This window comes from Stylophora pistillata, chromosome 4 (assembly GCF_964205215.1).
Source record: "Stylophora pistillata chromosome 4, jaStyPist1.2, whole genome shotgun sequence".
Lineage (NCBI taxonomy): Eukaryota > Metazoa > Cnidaria > Anthozoa > Scleractinia > Pocilloporidae > Stylophora > Stylophora pistillata.
The window spans coordinates 42,825,332-42,850,177 of record NC_142522.1 but is presented as its reverse complement, the minus strand read 5'-3'; the positions used below and the strand labels follow the sequence as shown (position 1 = coordinate 42,850,177).

The window sequence follows — 24,846 nt, the reverse complement described above, 5'->3', positions numbered from 1 at the left end:
TCGGAAAGATGCGGTATGGTTTCTGTATGTAGTTTGAAAGTCGTTTTCTGTGAGTCCGATGTATGTTTCAGTAGTGTTGTTGTCCTTGCGTGTGATGGTCGCTTGGTAGACTACTGATGTTTGGAGGCAGTCTCTGTTAAGTGGGCAAGTGTTCTTTTCTTGCAGTTGCAAGTTTTGTTGTCTTTTGTATTGGTGCTAACTGCGGTGTCGCCGCTGTGTCGAGGTGAATTTAAAACGCTTTTCTTGTGAATGCCGATGATCGCTTAGGGGTTGTTCATGCAGCTGTAACTGATCTTGATCGTATTTCGGTTAAGATTTTTCTGAGATTGTAGTCTTTGGGGAAGTACTTGTCTACTAGGGTAAGGAGTCTGTGTCCGATATTGGTGCTGACGTTTTTGCTGAAAGGGAGGTTGTAAGGAGGGCGGCTTGGTCGAAGGATGATTTGTCGGATGAAAGGGATGACTGTAGTTTGTTGATGCCGGCGGGTAGGTTCTTTTTGGTGTTTGGTGTTTGGTTACTTTCGCAGTGGACGTATTGTAGCGTGGTGTTGGGCCTTGTGAATGGCTGGCAGGTGTTTTTATTCAGGTTAAGGGTGACGTCTAGGAAGTTGATGGTCTGTTTGTTGGCTTCGATGCTGATCCGTAACCCATTGTGATTAAAGATGTAGCATATTTGTTTTTTTTTATGTTTTCATTTTTCCTCGGTGAGCCGTTGGAAATGGCTAGTCCGTCTTCTCGGTAAAGCCTGATGTTAATGTCAGGGTTTTGCAGTTGGGAAAGAAGGAAATTTCCCACTAACACGTATGTTTCGGCGCTACGAAGCTGCCCATTATGACGTCGAATGTTGTGTCGCCCTTCTTTTGCCAAGGTTGTTGTTTATGCATAAGGATAGAGTTTTTTGCGTGTAGGATGATGTTTCTTTCGTCGTGGGTGCTGCTGTCGTAGGCTGAGGCGAAGTCGAATGCTCTGTTTAGGAGGTCTTGGCTAATGGAGGGGTAGAATTTCTCAATGTCAAAGCAAATAAAACTGTTGTGTTGTTTGTTTTTTATGGCTTTGAACCACTCGATCACGGATACCGTGCTTTTCCATTGGTTGCATTTAGATGCTCTCGTGATTTTGCTGTTGATTCTGTTAAGGATTGTTTTGCTGATTCTGCCCATCTCGGATTTGGTGGGGTTGATTAGTCGGCGGGTCAGTCTGTTAGCGAAGTTGAGTTTATTGTCTTTCAGTGCTACGAATGCGTCTTTGTTAGCTATGGTGTCAAACCTGTCATCGATGCCAAGTTTTGTAGCGATGCTTTTGTTTTCTGAATGGATGGCGCTTGTGATATCGGGTTGTGCTTTTTTGTCGGAATTGCTGATGTTTTGTTCAAGTAGGGTGTTGTATGTTGACGGTTCCAGTTTGTAAAAGTTCGTTGTTTTGTCAGCCGCGATGAGAAGCTTGGTTTCCTTTCCATTGCGTTAATTCGGTATCGTCTTTCAGTTTGTTCAGGAAAGGGTTGTTCACTTGCTTGAATTTCGTCGAATGCATCATCTTGACCAAGTCGTCTCCAAATTCCTTTAGTTTGTCGATCTAAGGGGATGGGGGAGTTCTTGGTAGACTTGAAGCCGTATGTGCCTTTTGAGGGGCTGGTCGCGTTAAGGTTGAGCAAGAAGTAAGCTTTCCAACGCATTCTACGTAAACACTGCTTGGTTTTTCGACGAGTTTTTGAAAATAGTCGTTCTGTGATGGTAGAGGAGTATTCTTTAACTAAATTTTGTGATTCCATTCACAGCTAAGTATCTTTGATCTCCTGTTAAATGAAAAACGCCCTTTAGAGCTCTTGAGAGCGAATAACGCAACGGAGACCTGAAAGCCAAATATATATTAAGGCGTGCCCATAATGCTACGATTTTTCTTCACCTGCGGTACTTATCTTCCACTCTGATTCATAGATACCTACCACCAGCCGCCAAATTGCAAAACAATTTCTTTGGTGTGCAGTTGGCCATGTGAGACCATTTCCCAAAGGGTGTCCCATTTTGATGAGTCGCCATCAAACTTAAAGTGTAATCAAATACGTCAACAGCTGTAGAAATAATGGTGATAGAAAGGTCGAATTGACAGAGGAAAGAAGTGACGTTTTTTTTAGGCCACATTAGTGTGTGCAACGTTTATGAAAGGATTGAAGGTTTTTTTGTGAGATGTCCTCCGAGTAAATATCAAATAGAAAAAAAAGAATATTACTTGTCGAGGATTCACAAATGAAATATAAAGGCTGAAGGATTTCTAACGATTTATGAATGTGTAAAGACTTTTCACACTACTGAAGATTATAGTTCACCACTAAATTTTCTCCGATTCTTATTGGTTTAAATTGATCACGTGACGCGATAGTGTTTATTCGTGGAGAGACACTATACATCTTATTCCAAAATAGCCACCATTGTATTATTCTTTTATACTTATGTTAATTGGCCCTCGATGCCTCGATCGCATCTTCAGAATTGAAAAGAATTTCTTGGTAGAATCGAGGCATCGAGGGCTAATTTACATGAACATAAAAGAATTATAAAGTCTCAGCCATTTTGGAATAAGGTGTATAAGCCCATAGTGCCCGTCCGCGGAAAATACTCAGATGGATAGTGCCCGTCCGTGGAATTGAAAATACCCAAATGGATAGTACTCCTCCGTGAAAAATTTTTAATGGTTTAACGGCCGCGAAGTTATAGGCAGATCGGAAAAACAGTGACTTTTCAATTCTGACAGCTAATCTACTGTTGGGAATCATTGACATTTCTGACAGGCTGTACACATGAATTAATATTTGATTGATCTGCACTTAGTGGGTTTTGATTGTTTTGAAACTGGCGCGCGGATGAAAATTTAGTGGTGAACAATAAAGACAATAGAGTGTTTAGGTCTCGGAACTATCGGTCTGATAGTTGCCCCTTGGAAATTTGATGTTTTTAAAAATAGCATATTTGCCCTGAACGCTTCGCTTCTCGGGAAAATATTTGTTTTAAGAACATTAGATTTCCGCGGGGCGACTATCAGCCGATAGTTCCTCAACAGAAACACTCTATTGTTTAAATAGTAAAGTACTTAATATTTTATATGTTTGACACTTTTCAAGAAATGTAATTTAGATTCCCTGTTAACATATTTCTTAGTTCACTTATAGTTACTCTTGGGAAAATGGCGACTGGATAAGTATGTCGAATAATCTAGCCTGGTCACAGCAGCTTTCCACATCACTTACTAACCTGCTGTAAAAGTGAGAGTGGCATTCACCGGCTCATCAAGGGGTATCACTGGAAAGGGAGTCAAGTGGAACTTGAAGGCTTTATCTGGAGGACCTGAAACAGAACAGCCATGACAAAATCACCATTTCTTCTCCTATGCCGATGAAATAGCTGTCATAACGCTGGTATTTGTCCTTGATCAAACTATTCGACTAAGTACTAAACAGAAACAAAAAAGATTCGGGAATGTATTTTAATAAGACAGTGCAATGCAGTTTCATATTATCCACGAGCCTATTAAGGCAATCAATTCACCACAACATTCATAAGCTTACAATAAGTGTTTCCACAGACTCTAAAGAAGTAGTAAACAAAGATATGAACTTGCATTGCGCAACAATTATTTTTTGCAAAAATTTTTGATATGGATTGACAAGCGCTCATAGCTCTTTTTCAATTGATTAACCTGCGGCTTGTTCTTCGCTAATCCTATTGGCGATTTTATTAAAATTCGCCAAAGTATGAAATGTTGTAAACATTTCACGTAATGGGATATGTAGTTCAAACTTTGAACGTGCAAAGGAGCATTGGACTTACTTAGGGCGGAGTGAGTTGTTGATTGTGCGCGGATTGAACTTAGAGAACGTTCCTATCAGCGGCAATAATGCTATGAACGAGTTGTTATTTGGACCAACCGAACTTTAAGGAAATCAATTCATTCTGTTCTTATTGCTACAATTGTTTTTGTTTTAAAATTGAAACTGTCAGTCTGTCGATCGTCAATGCAATCGAGGACAACCAAAAAAAAAACTTTTTGAGATCCGTAACTACCGAGATTGTCCTGAAGAGAGCCTCTCTGCGGAAATGTGTACATGATAAAGGACTCTTCTTAACATTGTGCTTTTAGAAGAGGTTGCAAATTTGCCTTGAAAATTAACTATGCTAGCATCCTGCTTGTATGAGAAGTCGACTCAGCGCACTTTTAGGCGTAATTTATCTTCACTCACTCGCTAGATTTCTCTTTCACCAAACGGTTATTTTTATTTGACCTTCTAAAAAGCGTCATATAAAGTTTCAAGGGATTTCAAACTTTGGAAGTAGTCGCAACACGCGAGTTTCGAAAACCTTTGCTCAGCATCGTACTGTTCTCTCTCAATTTTTCCTTTGGAGACTCCCACAAGAATACTAATGACCTCTTCTAACTTCCCGCGAGAATATCAATATAAGCTAAGCTCTGCCAAGCTCTGCTTCTGCAAACAATCGCGCACACGCCGCCTAATTAGTATTGAAACTAATTTGGTAACTAGACAATGCTTAAACAATTATAAAAGCTTTTAAGATAAGATCGCTGTGATCACTGAAACCACACTCCAGCTGTTGTTGTCCCAAGATATACTTGTTGTTGTCGGAAGCATCGCTCATATTTTTCTCTACCGATTTAAGGAATTTTAACGAAATAGAAAATAGGCGATAACATAAAACAGAACATCCGGTTATCGACCTCAATCCTTGGTTGGAGATTCATGGAACCTACTTTTTTGCGTACAATATGCACTGAAATAAATTTGGACTTTTTTTTTGGACAATTTTTTGGACCATTTTTGGACTAATTTATCGGGGGAGAGGCAGATCATTAGTAGACTATGCAGTCTAGTAGCACTCAGGAAGGGATGGTAGGCAGACTGCTGCTACTGAGGGAGGGGTCGAGGACGAACTATTTGTGCGTAAAGAGGGGTAGGAAGTTGATGTACATTGGTAACTACAGTGGAACCCCGTTGATACGACCACCTTCGGGCCATGGAAAATTGGTCGTATTGACGGGCTGGTCGTATTAACAAGGTAGGGTCAATGAGTGGGCTTTTCTTCGGGCAACAAAAAGGTGGTCGCAATAGCGTTAACGGGGTGGTCATATTATCGGGATGGTCGTATGGCGGGGTTCCACTGTAGAACCAATTTATGGAGTGTTCATTGACTCATACTAATTATTTTGAGCGGTTTTTCGACTGACTATTTGTATGTAAGACTTTTGGCGCTGGGCCGTTACGTTTCTTTAATTTTTTGTCATGCGAATGCGAAACTGGCACCTAAACACTGGAGTATAATTGTTCTTGAAAATATCGCCATCTTCCGCTGTTAAGTCATACATGTGCCTGTTAAGCCTTTATGGATGGTTTCTCAGCATGAGATGTAATCCAGTTGTCAACGAGACTCTCCTGACATATCCAAGCTCTAGACAAAAGAATTTTCCAGGCACAATCAAACTTCTACGTTTTGCCGTCGGAAAATATCGGCAAGTTCCACTTCACAGGTTTCGTAGGTTTTTACGCAAGAGGTGGTTGGCAGCGGCCCGGGCAAACTGGAAAACAAACCAAGAGGAGTCGCGACTTCCGGTGTTGGTGATGAACTGTTTTGTTTAAGAAACAGATAAAATCGATATTTACGCTTTCCTACATTTCAAGCAGAGTAGTGTTTTTGCTCGACTCGAGATAATGGATTATTTGTGAGATTAACTCAGATCGGTAGCTTGCGAAAGGGAAATAATTCATTTGTAAATTAGAAACGAACAATTTTCGAAAAAGGTAATTCTCTAATTTGCTCTTGTGTGGATTTTATGAATCAATGCATTGGCTCTGTGTAAAAGAGAAAAAAAAATTGCACCCTTCAAAGGCGAAAGTGTGATTTGAACAATTATATCGCGCTGAAGCTGTGCTGTTTTAATCATCAATGTACAATGTACGAAGTGGAATTCGTGACATGACACTCAGGGGTGTGTTCATTGTATCTCAGAAGGGAAAACTGTGTCTCTGAAATGAGAGAAGATTACTTTCTACGATTGCACCAACAAAGATTTTATAGAGTTAAGGTATAAACGTTAAAACTGCAATAGCGCTTGCGATAGATACTGATTTAATGATTAATGCTTACACAAAGGAAAACTGATGGCACACAAGTCGACTCAAAAGGCACACGCACAACTCGATAGTGGGGGATTGTAAGCGTGGTTAAACACGTGATCACTTACACGAGCGCGTAGAAGGAGGCACTAGAAAGTCCTCTTCGATTTACAAACATTATAACCTCCAACACAATAGTAAAATGCCTGAACGCTTCATTGATCAATTTCACATCATCACGAAAGGTAGAGGCAAATTTGATTGCCTCGTTAAAGGAATGTTATACATTCGCATGCGTAAACCAACACTGAGCGGGCAATATGATTCCATCCGCGCTAAGGTGTTTGTTTAGGCCGTTTATTGTAAATTACACTTATCTTGTACCTCTCCTTAGTTGCATGCTAGTTAACTAGTCTCTTGAGAATGGAGTTATGATGATTCCGAAACGTCGAGCAGCATTAAATCTTTCCTGGTTTTTTAAATGCCTTTGCTTCGGCAAATCTCTACTGATCAAATGATCGAGTAACAGCACTATTAACTGGTAGTGTTTACTATTACAACCACCTCCCAACCCTCTCTGAGTAATGAAACTCTGCCTCTCTCGGTACTGATAGACTGAGTACTAATGGGGTGCTTTCCTCCCCATAAAATGATCAAAAACAAAAAACAAAAAACAAACATAAAATGGTGCAAAAAGTGGTGCAAAAAATGGTTTAAAAAATGGTAAAAAAAAAGAAAAATCGTCCAAAAATGGTCCAAAAACTGGACTAAAGATGGTTCAATAATAGTCCAGTCCATATTTTACCCTGGGCCGAAATTTGTCCGCTATGAGCAAAATACGTCAAGTCACGACAAATCATCTGCACTTGTCATTAAGTGTTGGTGATGACAGAAAATTTGTCTAAATAAACATTGTTTCGCTAGTGCGAATAGGCCCTCTTTTAATTGAAGAAGGCAATGATCATAATCACAAACAAAACATACGGTTTAAAAAAGACTGGTCAGAGCTAGAGCCCGATTAAAGTGCTACTGAAACGAAATTTTCGTATCTGAAATATTTGCTTTAACCTGTAGTTTTGAATATGCTGGTCATCATGAGATAATTTTCTTTGGCCAAAAAGAAGCGAAAGATATCTTTTTTAACCGTTCAAATCAAACATTTTACACAAATCCATGTCCGGGCCCTGGTGCCGAGCCAAATGGATTGATGACGTCACTGGTTGTGTTCACTCCGATAGAGTGGTTTTATTCACTCTCTGTTTGTTTGTATTCGTGGGCGAAGGAGACGGCAGATATCGAAATTTTGTCAAGTGAATCTTCTTCTGAACGAAGCGAAGTTGTCTCCAGTAGCGAAGAGGAAGATGGTGGCGTAAAATGGGGTTGACAGGCCTACACGACTCCCAAGCGTGTGTTTAGAGTAGCCTATTCAAAGTTTAGTCCCCACGAGGATGTCTTTGAGCGACCACCCTCTTTTGTAAGATACGAGCGGCGGATTTTTGTAAAGTTCGTTCAGTAGTGGTTGTGCTTCTATTAAATGCCAGTTTTTCATGAGAATTTGCCTTATGTGTGGCACTGAGTACGCACATCAGGGATTGCGTCTTTTTCGAATCGTTCGCCTTCGTAGATGTAAAGCTATTTTTTTGACTGTCTCGATCGTTATGTTGTCTTAATTGCTTTCAGCTTGCGCCACGCGCGCTGATTCGATCATACTACAGTTCTTAGTGTTCAGTGTTCCAGCCGTTTTGGCTCGTTTTCTTTTCTTTATTTCGGTATTAAAACGACCGATTTCACGTTCATAAAAGCACATGATCGCCTTTACTGTTTCTTGCTCCGCGTTGTTAAGGATTTGCTTTCTCTCGTTTCTGAAATCCTCGTCTGCTCTTATTTTGGCCCTCGCCCTATATTGTAGGGGTTCTGGGCATGTTCTGCTGGGCTTTTGGTACAGAGGGATTTGTTCGTTATCCTCAGACTTGCCGAGTAGATCATCTTCAGTAGTGGTGTCGTATGAGGCTTCCATGTTTTCTTCATTCTCTAAATGGCATTGCTTTGGCCCGGGGCGTTTAGTAGCCCATCTGCCGTTATAATGTCTTTCGACATTTCTGTAGATGGTCAGACAAGATCGCGGTTTCGATACTAATCTTGTGGATCTCGTCAGTTGCCGATTAACTAAATAGACTCGTAGAGATTCGTTCTCGGTATCAGTCGGGAATTTTGCTCCCTATCTAGGCGAACCTCTCGCAGATAGCCAAGATGCCGATGTGGCAGCCGAGGAATAAGACGAGGATGGCATTTTGCCCGAAATCCTCTTTTTCGGCCTCCCAACATGCAAGCCACACTCCATGCTTCTACCCTTCTTTCACAGAAGTACACAACCAGTGACGTCACAGGGCTGTTTTGGCCGCGCCAAGATGGCCGCCAATTTTGATCTCAGCCGGTCAACTTCGAATGGTTAAAAATGTACTTTCCGCTATGCGTTGGCCCAAAAAAAGTACACAGCGTTTGCAAATAACGTTCAAACTCTATTATATTGCAAAAATCTCGGATATGAAAATTACGTTTCAGTAGCACTTTAAAGTTATCGGGGTAATTGTATCAGCTATACTATCTATTATATTGAGTCGAAATCCTCAGACTTTGGTTTAAAGATATCCGGCCTTGTATATGATATATAAAACTGATAAATTAAATTACTTCTGGTTATGTTCCGCTTTTCCTTGTATTTATATAAATCAAAGTCTACTCTACTAGTCAATAACTGGCTGAGACAATCGATAGACCGCATGTTTTGAATAGAGACAGTTGCGTGAATCATTGCAATATGTATCAGCGCTTGAACTAATTGAAGAGCTGAATAACGCAGATATAAAATTATGTCGCAGTATGATTTTTGTAGCTTTGACCGAGTTGCTTCTTTCGGGGGGAAAAATCCTACTACTGTGATGTTTGTTGTCAAATCGCGTGTCAATATTAACTACGTGTTCACCGATGCGTTCAATAACGTCGATTTACGATACAGTAGTCATTCATCTGCTTGAGGATGTTTGTTTTGTTATAATCAATGCCTTATTCAATAAGTGGACTGTTCAATTTTGCAAGGAGATATCTTGTTGGGTGACTTTTACAGCTGAATAAAATTCAGTGTTAAATTGAAAACAATATGGACATCTCGGTTTTCATACGTTCACAAATTTATGCGAAAAAAATTGAAAATGATCACGATCTGTAAAAGGGGATTTGTCGAAAACGAAGACCCAAAAACTAAGACCGAAGACCGAGGACCCCCTCACGGTCTGAAACGAAGACCCTGTGGTCTAGAACCAAGACCCTGTGGTCTAAAACCAAGACCTTGTGGTCTAAAACCAAGACTCACTGGTCTAACCGGTCTGAAACCATATACACTAAGCGAAGTTGCTCCCATTTCTGTAGCGCATAGATTAAAATGTCATCTGAGCGAGGTTGCCTATTTACCGAGTTAGGATTTCGACTTGGATTTCGAGTTGGATTTCGAGTTGGATTTTCGAGTTAGATTTTCGGGATTTTTTTGGCGAGTTGAGAGAATCTGACGATTTAAGTACTCTCATCCAATAACATCCGTCTTATCAAACATCAATCAACATCAAAGGGGAGCGAAGTTAGTCTATACCTAGTTGGAAAAGGGTTCTTTCGTTGACAGAAAGGAAACGCAAAACTCACTTTTTACCAGCATCAAATATGTATTTTCAGCTACTTACTATATTGTTTTGAAAAGGTCTGTAACGAACACATGGTACACAGCACCATTTACTGTAGCAAATGGCACGAGTTCTTTTGCAGGCCAAGCAAAAATAGGCAAGTAGACGGTGTTTTTTAATGCGTTCAGAGAATTGTACGGAATGTATGGGGCATGTAGTTTTCGGTAATACTTCTTTGTCTTTCTATTGACATTCCTATACAAAATGGCATCCAAAGCAGGATCGAACCAGGGGTGTGTCTCTAGAGACGTTATTATTACAGAATGTGTGGATAACTGAAGGGATTAAGGATAACTGAATGCTCGTTTATACTGCAGTGGGTATATATTGACATTTTTGTTACCAAGGTTTTCCACCCCAACAATGTTATTGATACAGAATGTGTGGACAGGAGAAGGTGTTCAGTTCTCTCTGTACCCACATATTGAAGTTGTTATTGCTTGTACTAGGGGTTTTGTGGAAGATGTTATTGTTACAGAATGTGTGGACAGGAGAAGGTGTTCAGTTCTCTCTGTACCCACGTATTGAAGTTGTTATTGCTTATACTAGGGGTTTTGTTGAAGATGTTATTGTTACAGAATGTGTGGAAAGGAGAAGGTGTTCGGTTATCTCTCTGTACCCACTTATTAATATTGTTATTACCTACAATCCTAGACAACGTCCTTAGCACACTTAACAAAATAGTGCCTAGTGACAAATCCTGTCGATCTGTGAAGTTTAATTCCTGAACCCCCTCTGCTTAAGAACTTATGGCATTGTTGCAAGAATAGAAATTAGCAATGTTTTGGAGTGGGAAAGGGGTGGTACGTGGTCAAGACAACACTTCAGTTATTTTAAGTGTGTAACACTTTTGTCAAGGATTGTATGTTCCCCAGACCAGGGTTGAACCAGGAATTTTTCGGTAAAAAAATGAGGGATAGGGAAATAAAGCGTTTGAATAAAAAGGTAAAACACTAACCCCACCCGTACTCGAATTATTTTGTTGACTGCAGCTGGACTAGCCGATTCGTTGCAGCTGGATTACTAGTAAGCATCTCGAAAAAACCGACTCTACATTCTTACTCGAAAATCCAACCCGAAATCCTAACTCGAAAATCCAACTCGAAATCCTAACTCGAAATCCTAACTCGGGAGTTAGTTTATCTCCATCTGAACGGCGGCGCTACATCTGAGCGCACGTAACAAGTGTCAAATTGTGTAACGCAGTCAAATTCCAAGAGTTTTCAGGTTTGGTGTATGACATTTCTGACCTACATCAAAGCCGCGACAGTTATATAACTGTTGTTCGTTTTTACACTCGTCCGATATAAAATTAATTACTAATTGTACCGGGGACGTTGCCTGTGCTGTCTTTGATTGTACAAGATTGTTAATGTCGCTTTGCAAGTCACGCACAGATGACCTTTGAGCCCAGCCTTTGAAACGGATCAAGCGTTCATCAAGCGGTAGGTGCAGTCATAGTACATTAAGGAATCGCGCCCATTGAAGAGCGTCGCCCGGGCAAAGTAGGGTATCCATGATGCTTTGCAGGCGGAATGACGTTGCAAAAGCTCACCGCCAGCTTCGGTCTCTTAAGATCTGAAATGACGAATTTCCAAAAGGGAGTTGGAAAATTTCGCTTTGCGTCCGTTCAGAGACAATGGAGATACAATTGAAGCAATTAGTATTGTTTGAAGGCGATGAAACAAAGTGTTGTTATAGTAAAGCTGAGTTGGAACTGAGCGTGTACATACGTGGAGCAGGAATTTACAACCGTAACGATTACAAAAGCTGACGTTTCGAGCGTTAGCCCTTCGTCGGAGCGAATAGAGGAATTATGGGTTGTGTGTGCGTTTAAAGGCAGAAAATGGGGCTACGTTATTGGTGGGAACATGGAAACGAGTGTTTTTTCTCGTTGCCATGTTCCCACCAATAACGTAGCTCCATTTTCTGCCTTTAAAAGCACACACAACTCGCAATTCCTCTATTCGCTCCGACGAAGGGCGAACGCTCGAAACGTCAGCTTTTGTAATCGTTACGGTGGCCAATTTACCATTTCAACTTTGTTGATATATCCAAATTATTTCGTTACTCCCACCGACGCAGCCCCAAACAGTTTCTTTCGAAACTATCAACCTTTATTCAGGAATTTACAGCGTATACTTAAGCTTTTCGAAAAGTAAATAGACTTTCCCGACGTGTTAAGTGAAACTGACAGCAATAACGGGCTAAAAAGGAATATTTCTGTAATGTTATTTTGCTTTCATTGCGAAATTGATGGTCGAACCTCGGAAATCTGTCGCATTTCCGTCTTAACGTATCTATTCGTCTATGAGCCGAACTCAGCTATAAGCCGATAACCTAAAGATCAAGAGAACCTCTTTAATGGAGAGCTCAAGATGTCAGCGAAACGCACAACAGTGGGCCGTTACACTCCGAAATATCCGCGGCTGGATGAGAGATTACTTGACTAGTTTACAGGGCAGGGAAGCCAAGGTAAGTTTTCTTGTTACTTGTCGCAGATTTCAACACCATAATATGTGACGAGTTCGTTTACCAATCGTGGGAATGGGCAATTCTGGTTGGTCAGTTTCGAAACTCTTAAAACACTTTCGCGAGATCTATACCTGCAGAATTTCTAACACTCTAGACGGCACTGAAGATGAAGCAATCTACTCGGAAGAAACAGCAGAGCTAGCGGACGAGGAGGAGATGGACGACGAATTCGACGCCAACACCAAGGACGAACAGTAAGCCGTATTTACTACGCACCGAAAACAAAAAATCGCTCCTTTGGAAGGCACCACATAAATAAAGTCAATCACCAACCTCAACTTGTTTTGTTAATTTATTTCTGCAGGCAATATCTCGGCTTATAGACGAATATATCTATGTTTCCTTTCAATTTGCTGTTTCCAAAAAATTATGTATGGAAAAACACTCAGCTATAAGCAGAGAACCCTTCTATAGCTCAAATTTTCGAGATTTTGGTAACGTTTTATGAAAAAATCGCTCGGCTTGAATACATGGTCTATAATGGTCTATAAATCTATACATGGTCTTGCGCCCGACTATCTTGGTTCTCTTTTCACTAAATATGATCCTCCATATAATCTAAGGAACTCTGAAAACAAACTAGCTGTTCCATTGCCTCGCACCAATTTCCTGAAAAATAGCTTTAGCTATAACGGTGCGGTTATATGGAATAGCTTGTCCCCTGAATTGCGGCAAGCAAAATCACTTCAATCCTTCCGAAATGGTTGTCGCAATTTCTTCCTCTGAATCGACAAAACACACACGGCATCTATGTAAAGCAGAATTTCTTTATTTTTTTTCTATTTTACTTTTAAATTTTAGATCATGTTTATATAGATTAAAATAGATTGTAACTGTAATAATAGATTGTAATAATATTATTATTTTATCTGATAGATTTACCGTGTCTAAATAAAAATAAAGTTCAAGTTCAAGTTCAAGTACATAATTTTACATGTGATCGATTTTTAAACAATAATGCCTAATCAAGATCACGGATATTCTTCTTCGATGAATGGCGCTATGTTTCGGTTGTCTGAGCAAGAAACAATACTTGCGAACACGGCGTACACGGGGGATTACATGATTGACAGTCAGATTGACAGGCGTGCATGAAGTTACGCATGCTCTCTTTCTCTTTTCTAGCTTATTTGCATTTTCCCGTGCGACATTTTTCAATGGGCGCGATTCCGTAATGATGACGCAGTATTATTGAAGTCGCCTCACTGTCATTTGCTCAATATGCATTTGAAAAATCTAAAATGTAATGTTGGTGACAAGCAAATGTACTAAACTCGTCACTAAAACGTACAAGTCGACGCTCTTGGAATTTGACTGCATTATACAATTTGACACGTGTTGTGTGCGCTCACATCTTGCGCAATAACAGTCATGGAGGAATTATAAGAGTTTGTATGGGAATATTTACCACCGCTCTAATTAATGAAAAATACATCAAATTCTCAATAAAAATAACTCACCTTACTTCTACAGCGTATCGCTTGTTATCGGACCGCTTACTTTGATGAAAAGAACCCATTTTAGCGAGTCGTCCATTTCGAGGTTTTCAACGTTCGTATGAAAAGCCCATGCTGAACATTCCATTTCCGAACGCCCGATCCGAGAAGCGAAAAATCCCAGCGTAAAATGATTGGCCAGCCACAAATCCAACGCAGAATCCAAGCACTTATACTGTAGTTTCATAAGTGCGTCGAAAACCTCGAAATGGACAACTCACCAAAATTGGTTGTTTTCATCAAAGTAAGCGGTCAGATAATAAGCGATATGCTGTGGAAGTAAGGTGAGGTATTTTTATTGAGAATTTGAGGTTTTTTTTTTTATTCATTAGAGCGGTGGTAAATATTTCCATACAAACTCTTTTAATGCCGCCATGACTGTTATTGCGCACGACGATCATCTCACAGCTGGAGCTTGAGCCAGCTGTGGTGCGCTCAGATGTAGCGCGCTCAGATGACATTTTAATTTATGCGCTACAGAAATGGGAGCAACTTAGCTTAGCGTATATGGTTTTAGACCAGTGGGCCTTCGTTTTATAGTACAAGGTCTTCGTTTTAGAGTAGGGGGTCTTCTTTTTAGACCACAGGGTTTTCATTTTAGACCGCAGGGTCTTCGTTTTAGACCGGTGGGTCTTCGGTATTCGGTCTTGGTTTTTCGGTCTTCGTTTTCGACTCATCCTGTGAAAGGTTATCTGTAAAACATGTCACTTGTTTCCTGTAGTATAATCTCACAGGAATGAAACTCAGAGTTCATGGAATGCATGCTGTAGTTCCTTTTTTCTGTTTTTTTTTTTTTTTTTTTTTTTTTTTTTAACAGAGGCAGTCACGTTGACATTTCTTGCCTGATTGGTATTTGAAGTGTGGCTACATAAGCATTAAAATGTCCGTTCGTATTTTATATCCTTGCATAATAGTTTTCGCTTTGACGAAACTCACTGATTTTCTTTATGCCGAGAGGTTTTCGGTGGGAAGAAATAAAGTTTAAGCTTAAAACTACTCGTTCACCCGATGCGTTCGTATATTAGGTTCGTATTTTTGCATCTGGATCTTTATTTCTATCGGTGAAGTGTCATCTGTAAACATGCCGCTATATCTCCTACAGTTAGAAATAAATACTCGCCGTTTGCGAAGGCCATATTGGTATCATGATTACAAACTATGGGGGTTTACCACGATGGAAGTCGGCTTTATTTCGATCCTATGGTGCACTGTCAACAGAACGGTAATTGTTGATAATTGATGGTAGCCTTTGTTTATTGGATAAAAGACTAAATGGGCCTTTAAAGACGTTTAGCAGTCAGCAACGCGGCGGGAGATGTCGATTAAAAATGAATATAGTTATTTAGTTATAATTTCGCGAATGGCTGGATGTGTTTACGGTTTCTGGCGACGCTTCACTTCAACTTCAGCACAACGTATGTGAGCTGCCTTGGATTCCAAATGGAAGTTAGATTATTTTCCGTTGGGTTTTTTGCCCGCCGATCCCGCAAACCAATAGTTGTTTGTTTCGTAGAGGACGGCAGAGAAATGTACAAAGCTTTTAAAGGCAAGTGCTGAGCTTTATTCTGCCCATTAGATCCTTTGTTTTGCCAAGTCCTCGTCACCTTTAACCGTCGGGGTTTTTGTTAAGGCTCCTAGTTCTTACACTTTGAAAGGTAATTTCTCTTTCTTAAGCGTAATTGCTTTGTTATCAAAACAAACAAGAAAGTGCTTGAGTTGTAAGAGTTATTGGCATTTCCACGCAATTTCTTTTGTGGTGCGAAACTGACTACGGTCACAATGACAAAAACAATGTATCTATATGGATGTTCAAAAGGTTCTAATTTCTAAATATTTATTAGCAGCATATACAATCCCTTATTGGCAAACTCCAGAGCAATGAGATGGATTCATAAACCAAAGTTAGAGGACAACGCTTATATTTCTTGTTTTAATCAGTCATCGCAGCAGAGCGGCAGATTTAGGCACGAAAAATTGAAACGGGTCATTTTTCGCTTAAGGCCGCTTAAGAGTTAAATAGTTTTAGCATTTGACCAACGTTCGTTCGACAACAGTTGAACGGATGTTGGGCAAATGTTGGACACTAAAACAAAAATTGTGCGGGGGCCTTTATAAAGACCTTACAAAGGACTTACAAAGTCATTACAAAGGTTGTACTAACGCAAAGTTGAATCGGTGTTGAATGAAAGTTTAAACCAATGCATTTAAGCTTAAATCGACACGCTTTCAAGACCTTTAAAAATGTTTTTATGTTTTCAACAATGTTGGAAAAACGCACCGAAAATTAGGTTAAAAAAAATGTTGAATGCATGTTGAAGAAAATGTTAAAACCATTTAAACGGGCCCTAATACTGATTGGCTGTCTGCAAACTTCTCAAGTACATATAATTCATACTCATTCAGTACAATTTCAAACTCATTCAGTATATCTGTTGTTAAGGACACTAGCCAGAAGGCCCTTTTTTAGGTGAGTTAAGCGTCCCTTTAACCAGTTCTTCGTAAGTTTTAAGTGGTCTTGGTAAACTTAAGCCCTTTCGTTAATTTTCTCAACCTTTGGCAGAAGTAGGACCGATACGCGAGACCTTGTTAACTTTGTTTTGTCTAGTATTTTCAGCGTTAGGGGAAAATAGAGGTTTTGCACAGCAGCCATGTTGGATGGCAGGACCGATGAATACATTTTGCATAAGAAAGAAAAATTTTTCCCATGGGTAAAATAATCTATTGTTCCTGCCATCCAACATGGCTGCTCTGCAAAACCTCTATATACCAACGAACATTCCGTTGTATTACCATATTCTCTTATAATTTAAGATTTAAAGGCTAAAATTGTATAAAATGCAAGTGAACGCCCACCATTTCAATAACCAGCCGCCAAAATTCTTGTAATTTGTATTGAAACTTTTGTACTGTTTTATTTATATTGTTCTTTGTCATTTTAAAGTCACTATCGGCGTTGGGGCTCAGTTTCTTACACGCGATTCTTTAACTACGTACTCCGCGACATTTCATTAGATTGATAGAACTCCGTTGTATTTTTGTTTCAGTTTAGGATCGATAGATTGATTGATTTTGAGATCGAGCGTGATTTTCATCGTTGATCGGGGTTCGTGGTCGATTGCCTTTCAATAATTAAGATTCGTGCAAACAGTCAACTTTGGTTTGTTATCTTGATCTGTAAAATAGTCCCCAAACACCTCGTTAACCGTGTCTTGGAGCGACGCCCTGTTTGAACTTGAGAATCTATATTTTTGGTCGCCACAAACGCTAAATCTGTGTACTGAATAAATTTGTTTTTGATGAGTTGTCACGTTACGGATTGATGATTGGACCTGTTTTTTCTTCTTGCGCATGATAAGCATCCTCAACCGGCTACGAGTTAGTCAATCATTCCAGATTCTTTTTTGAAGTTCCAAAAAGGTCTTAGCTTGTGTTATATATAACACTAGCAGTGTTCAATTATAATTCATTACTGCTCTTTTTTACTTACCGCAGTACTTAATATTTTTTACTTTCATCTTATTAGCAAAAGTCACACAGAATAGGAGGACGGCGACTATCAGACACAAATACGAGGAAGCCATGCCAATAGAGGAGTGCTTTCGATACCTGAAAACAAATAAGTCCATCCTCAAAATAAGTAAACAAAACAAATCATGAACCAACACTCATGTTTAAAGTTAAAAACGGATTAATGCCACTGTATTTTAGAAAAATATCCCAGTCTACTTATAAAGGCTATGAGCTTAGAAACGCTGATATTAATACCCTGCGGGTTAGAACGTTTCGTTACTTTGGACCATACTTATGGAGGAAGTTAGCGTCAGTGACCGGGAGAAAACATCTTTAAACGATTTTAGACAAAGTATAAAGAAACGAAACCTGACCAAATTGTTAAAAGACACCTCCGTGAACTGTGAAATCTGCTCCTAAAAATATATTTTATCATTCTATACAATTTTTTAGCCATCTAAAAGTAATATTAGTATGTAAATAAGGCTCTAGTTTTACATTTGAAAATTTACTCTCAATGTGTAAGTAACTAGTATATTTATCTTTAAACTTCTTTAGTTTAAGTAACTAAGTAGTGTCCCTAATTAGTTTTTACACCTGTAAAGCTCGACACATTGACACTTGAATAAAGTTGTCTTCCGCATCTTTTTCTAAGGCCGTACTGAAGCAAGAAACCGGCAAATTTCCAACAACACGTATGCGCACTGAGCCGAAGAAGGGAAAACTGGTTTCCAACCGGTCTGACTCATCCGCTTCGGTGGATGAGCGGCTCAACAGGGAAAGTCGTGGCGGCGTGCAGAGGCTCCTTTCTCTTCCCGACTAATCAAGGAAGATCAAAGGGCCTCTGCTTGCAGGGTACGGTACGGGTTGTGCTCCTGGATTGAAGGAAGGCTTTTGAGCTTGTGGATCACAATACTCTGGCAGCCAGGATTCTTGGGTTGCATATTCCAAGTGGGGTTGCTCGTTGAGTCTGTGACTTCCTTATGGACTGGCGCTAGCGGGTAAAGCTTTCAAGTCACTGTTTTTTGGAATGGGGAGCTGTTCCATTTGGAGTGCCTCAAGGCACAAAACTTGGACCCTGGCTTTTCATCTTGATCGATAAATGATCTCCACACACCCAGCTTCGAGGTGTGGAAATATGTGGATGACACAACATTAGCTAAGGTGGTCTCAAGGGGAGGACAAAGTACAATGCAATTCGCTGTTACAGCTGGGAACAATGGTCTATCCCAAACAAGCTTCAGCTTAACCCAGATAACTGTAAAGAACAGCTGATTGACTTTAAAGAACACAACACCAGTTTGATGCGACTACTGTCAACTCTAAGGAACTTGAACGTGTAAACCGTGTTGAAGAATATGGACAATAAACTATTTTCGAGAGGTATTTTTATCGACTTAAAGAAAGCTTTCGATACAGTTGACCATTCAATCCGGCTCAACAAAGGAAATCACCATGGAGTCGGAGGCATTGTAAACGATTGGTTTTCATCATAATTATTTAAACGCACTCAGACAACCGAGATCAATTCGTTTATTTCTGATAAGGAAATCGTCCCATGTGGTGTTCCACAAGGATCTGTGTTGGATCCTCTTAATTTCTGATATTTAATAATGATATTCCAAACTCCTCACATAAGTTAATTTTTTTGCTATTTGCAGATGACAATAACATGCTTTATGCTGATAGACGTCTTAAGTCCCTCGAGGAAACCGTTAACAAAGAGTTGAGAATGTATGTGAATGGCTGCATGTAAACAAGCTGACACTTGACATTAAAAATCAAACTTTGTTATCTGTCGACCTCCACAGCGATCGCTAAATTATGAGGTTAAACTCAGAGTTATAGACAACAGCCCCAACATATCGACAGGTCTAATGTGTAAGTAATGTACTAAATACTTAGGTGTTCTGATTGACAATCATCTGTCCTGGAAATATCCCGTAGACTATATTGCCGTGAAGATTAGTAAAAATGGTTGGAGCAATAACTCGTCTAAGACAATTGGTTCCTTTCTCTACTTTGAGAAGTATATATCAAACCCTCATGCTTCCCTACTTGACATATGGTTTGATTGCTTGGGGCCAAGCAGTAAAAGCCCATCTTAACCATATCAAACTCACGGGGTACAAATAGTCTCTTACTGAATCTCGTGACCACGCCCACTTCATCGGCCCACTCAAATCGAGTGCGATTTTTGGATGTTATATCATCTTGCCGACTCTCTGTATAAAAAGTTAACAATGTACCACCGAAATATTGAACTATAATATCATGGCTTTCCATTTTGTGTGTTTTCGTAGTACAAAGTAAAGTTTTTCCCTCGTCATTTTCACCTTTTCACGAGCGGGTCCGTCAAAATTAAGAAGGCGTTCGTGGTCAAAACAAGACCGAGCAAGGAATCTTGGGCGATTTCTCTCTTACGCAAGCGCAAATTGAAAATGTACCGCCAAAATCAAAGAGAGGAACGAATTTCCTTTGTTTTGCTATGTAAATTGTCGAACAAGGAGCAGATTGAACCTCGTCAAATGGCTAGTCAAAACAACCACACCTTCCTCCTTTTGCTCGTTTCCTGTTTTATAAGCGTGAAAGCAGTGGGAGAAGAATCGGGTAGCTCGGAAAGCGCTTCACCATCGTTTACTTACGAGATAAACAAGTAAGATTTGTAAAGTTATTTTCCGAAAGAGTCGGAATAAATACATTTTTTTCAGGTTAGATTGCTGTTTTTACCCTAAACGTCGTCCAATAAGTTTTTGTTGCAGCCTACTAATCTATACAATTTTGAAGGAATATATTCAGATGCTTCACCGTCACCGAAGGGGGTTCTGTCCCGGTGTACCGGTTCACAAGGGAATTACCATTGTTCTTTCTTTGTTTAGGAGCTATCGGTTAGCTATTGTGTATTGTTTGGTCTTTTGTATTGGCTCTTGTGAACCGGTACACGAGGACAGAACCCCGAAGGGTCTCCACTCATCGAAGCGTGTACTGTAGCCAATGTAGTGAATTTTCAGTCTCTTGTTGGGTTTGTCAACCTCTGTGACTTCAATATCATACAATTTTGTATCTTTTCTCTTTGAAATGACCTTTTTAACAGGGGTGTATGCTGAGTATTCGTTGCAGAATCGCTTTGGTTCTCTTATCTCTCTCTTTGGCTTCTCCGCCATTTTGAAAATTTGCTCAGGAGGGGATCTGGGTTAGCGGCCGCGCCAGGCTGGAACCGACTAAAACAAATGTCCATCGCAGTGGGGAAACAGTTTGATATGAACTATTGCTACTTCAAAAACCTGCATTACGTATGATGTATCCTTTAAATCCAAGAACTCGTGCTATTCCTTTCTTTATTTCTTCAAAAATATTACCCATTCATCTTCTTTATTTTGAAACTATCTTACACTCTATGTATGATGTTTCAAACAATTCTGCTCCAAACGCTATCTCTGAGAAATTTGTCAAGACCAGGTTGTTTCATTCATATAATACGAAGGCTTCATCTTGTGGCAAATATCATATTAAATGTTCACGTCTGAATCAACAGTGAAATTATTTTTTTCAGCTTTGGCACGAAAGCGTGGAATTGTCCCCCATCTCAAGTATGTAATCTATCAAAACTGGCGTTCAAGAAATCAGTTCGCAAAGCTTTATTCGCGGCTCTAGAAGGCGAGGAGGATTAACTTGAGGCACCTAATTTACTATTCAAAATTAATTTACATTTAACATAACTTTTTGTAACCATTCATTGTTAATGTCTTCGCCTGTTTAGTTTAGTTTGTTTAGTGTTTTAGCTACCTATTACATGATTCAATTCTGTAACCATGTTTATCTATGGATGCTAATTATTGTATTTCATTGAGTTTATTCTTGTCATTGTTTATAGTCTGTTATTTGAAGCTAACAGATTGATTCATTCTCTTCTTTTTCTTTTTACTCCCTGCACAACTCGCCTCCATTAGCGTACGCTATATGCGAGTTGTACATGTTCTTCTTTTAATTGTAAAAACATTGATAAAGTTTGTTTGTTGTTGTTGTTTGTTGTTGTTGTTGTTGTTGTGGAAGCGTTTGGCGTAACAGTGGCCAGCACCCTACAAAAAGGCTAATAAGTGGATGCTCCTTCTCGCATTGCTTAAGTACGCCATAGTTCCTGCTCGTGATATCATCAGTTTCTATCTTACTTTTATTAGACTTTTACTCGAATTTTGTACTCCTCTTTACCTTCATGCCCTGCCTGATTATTTAAGAAACGACATAGAACGTGCTCAAAAACGCGCCCTATCTGTAATTATACCTGGCCTATCATATCTCGACAACCTTTCATTTTTTACCTGAACCCATTGAAGGATAGACTTATCGAGTAATGTAATAAATTTTTCGAACAAAAAGCGTCCAGTACCGAGCGCAAACTTTATCGTTTTGATTTTGCCACCGAAGAACCATATTACTTGAAATGTTAGAAATTAACGTCTGTTTGTTACCTCAATAATGCCCACCAAGCGTTTTTCCCAGACATGTTTACCAGCCATGTGTAGACAATAGGTTTGAGCATTATTCTTGTATTATTCTTGTAAATAATATGCTCTTTAAATATAAGTGATAATTTTAGCCAGTATTGCGTCGTAAATAATCATGCAAATCAGCCTTATTAGGCTGCCATGTGATTTTTGATAAAGCTATCTATCTATCTATCTATCTAGAAGGGTTAAACTTGATATCCGTAAAACAGTGCTCGATACATCATTAGTAGAGCGAGTATAACGTGTGATGAGAAGGTAAAAATGAATCAACTACATTTCATCCCTACAGACCTGTTTCGTGGTTGCCCACTCATCAGGGATTTGTAATCCTCTGATGAGTGGGCAACCACAAAACTGGTCTGTGGGGATGAAATGTGGTTGACTGATTTTTTTCTGCTTATCAAGCGTTATTTTTCTCTCTATCTATCTCCCTATCTATTTATCTATCTAGGCTTCAGTTCCCCCTGAAGTAAACATTGAAATAGGAGACGCGATGGTTAGAGTGACAGGTTTTCTGGAAAGAATGTCCGAAGTTTGCAACGTGGTGAAAGTTGATGAAAAACTATAAAAGAAGCATTCGACGAGTTCGAGTAGAGTGTACCACACAAGTACGGTGCATTTTTGAAACAAGGAAAACAAGCAATGACTCCTTAAGGGAACAAACCAAACAGCTGCTGAGGATTCAATGACGCTTACGTGGTAAATCGTTATTCAGTCTCAAAACAGGTTCAAATTAAACGTATAATAATGACAGAATTTGTACAAAAAGTAAAATTATGCGTCATGCGTCAGAAGGAACTATAGTTGATCATTACACTAAGCACTAAGATTCTGATGCATCCTACGAAACATAGTCTTCTGTCCTCAATTGGCTAAATATACAACGGTAGCTTTAGCTCTTTTTCCTATCATTGTGGTAGGTCAGAATGCTAGCTGGATTCGACATGGAGGTATGATCTCGTTTAGCATTCAAAACCATCTTACTTCATGATTGATCAGAAATTTTAAAAATATCTCCTGCGAGATATATTCAAATTTTCTTCCTCGTCTTAAAAAGTTATCTTGGATGTGAACATTGTTCACATTTGCCATATGACTTGGCATAATAACAGACTACCTACCTGGAGTAAGAGAAACGTGCTTGCTGGAAATGTGGTGACTGAATCTTGGTCAAATGTAAACGGTCTGAACAATTCGGTTATAATATTGCAAATTTATCTAAAAACAGGATGTGTGGCTCGGAGGGTATTGGTGCACGATAAGCTATCTCCGTTGATTTCTAATGCAATTTTGGGTACCATATCACACGATATTTTGTTCTTGCTTTTGACTTAAAGGGAAAAACCCCAGGAACCTGTTTTAAAGGGAAAGACCCCAGGAACCTGTTTTAAAGGAAAAAACCTCAGGAACCTGTTTTGATAATAATGACGCCGATGATGATAATAATAATAATAATAATAATAGTGATAATGATAATAATAATGATAATAATAATAATAATACTACTAATAATAATAATTGTTTCTATTCACTGATTAGCTCGTGGACTACTCTGCGCCCCTCATGTTGCTTTTATTGTATATGACATACAGACGTTTTTTTTTAAAGGGAAAGACCCCAGGAACCTGTTTTAAAGGAAAAAACCTCAGGAACCTGTTTTAATAATAATGACGACGATAATAATAATAATAATAATAATAATAGTGATAATAATAATAATGATAATGATAATAATAATAATAATAATAATAATAATAATAATTCTTTCTATTCACTAATTAGCTCGTGGACTACTCTGCGCGCCTCATGTTGCTTTTATTGTATATGGCATACAGACGTTTTAACTGCATAATATCATTTATGAAAAAGTTCTAGAGCGCTTTGCATAAGAAATAGACAATAGAATAATAAAACCTACAATACCTAAAAGATAAGATATCGTTTGCAGAGATAAGTTTTAAGAGATGACTTAAAAGTATCGACACCGAGACTACGCCTAATATAGCTGAGGCACATATAGATTTTTAACGGGAAAAACCCTAGGAACCTGTTTTAATAATAATAATAATAATAATAATAATAATAATAATAATAATAATAATGATAATGATAATGATAATGATAATGATAATGATAATGATAATGATAATGATAATAATAATAATAATAATAATAATAATAATAATAATAATTGTTTCTATTCACTGATTAGCTCGTGGACTACTCTGCGCACCTCGTGTTGCTTTTATTGTATATGGCATACAGACGTTTTAACTGCATAATATCATTTATGAAAAAGTTCTAGAGCGCTCTGCATAAGAAATAGACAAGAGAATAATAAAACCTACAATACCTAAAAGTTAAGATATCATTTGCAGAGATAAGTTTTAAGAGATGACTTAAAAGTATCGACACCGAGACTACGCCTAATATAGCTGAGGCACATATAGATTTTTAACGGGAAAAACCCTAGGAACCTGTTTTAATAATAATGATAATAGTGATATCATTTATATAGCGCTTTATGCAAAAGTTCTAGAGCGCTTCACATAAGAAATAGAAAGTAGAATAACAAAGCCTACAATACCTTGGAGATAAAGTAACATTTAGAGAGATATGTTTTTAGAGATGACTTAAAAGTATCAACACCGAGACTACGCCTAATATAACAAGGGCACGTATAGATTTTTAAAGGGTAAGACCCCAGGAACCTGTTTCAATAATAGTAATGATAATAATAATAATAATAATAATGATTTTTATAATAATATCATTTACATAGGGCTTTATACATATGTTCTAAAGCGCTTCGCATAAGTAATAGACAATAGAATAATAAAACCTACAATACCTAGAAGATAAGATAACATTTAAAGAGATAAGTTTTTAGAGATGGCTTGAAAGTATCAAACCGAGACTATGCCTAATATAGCTAGGGCACATATAGAT

The 24,846-nt window shown here is 38.8% G+C and overlaps 1 protein-coding gene across 3 annotated transcripts in view; it reads right to left on the bottom strand.

Annotated features, from left to right (window-relative positions):
* Positions 1-24,846, bottom strand: part of LOC111333153 (uncharacterized) — a 29,772-nt gene that overhangs the window by 2,075 nt on the left and 2,851 nt on the right. Inside the window, exons 1-4 of one of the 3 annotated variants that reach the window (XM_088757651.1) lie at positions 23,019-23,176; positions 17,367-17,485; positions 3,245-3,337; positions 1,942-2,067 (exon numbers count right to left, since the gene is read on the bottom strand). In XM_088757651.1, coding sequence (XP_088613777.1) covers positions 1,942-2,067; positions 3,245-3,337; positions 17,367-17,460 — 313 coding nt within the window. In that variant the 5' untranslated portion in view covers positions 17,461-17,485; positions 23,019-23,176. Of the gene's footprint in view, positions 1-1,941; positions 2,068-3,244; positions 3,338-17,366; positions 17,486-23,018; positions 23,177-24,846 lie in introns of those variants that run through there. The other 2 variants (XM_088757652.1, XM_088757653.1) reach the window with 2 other exon arrangements.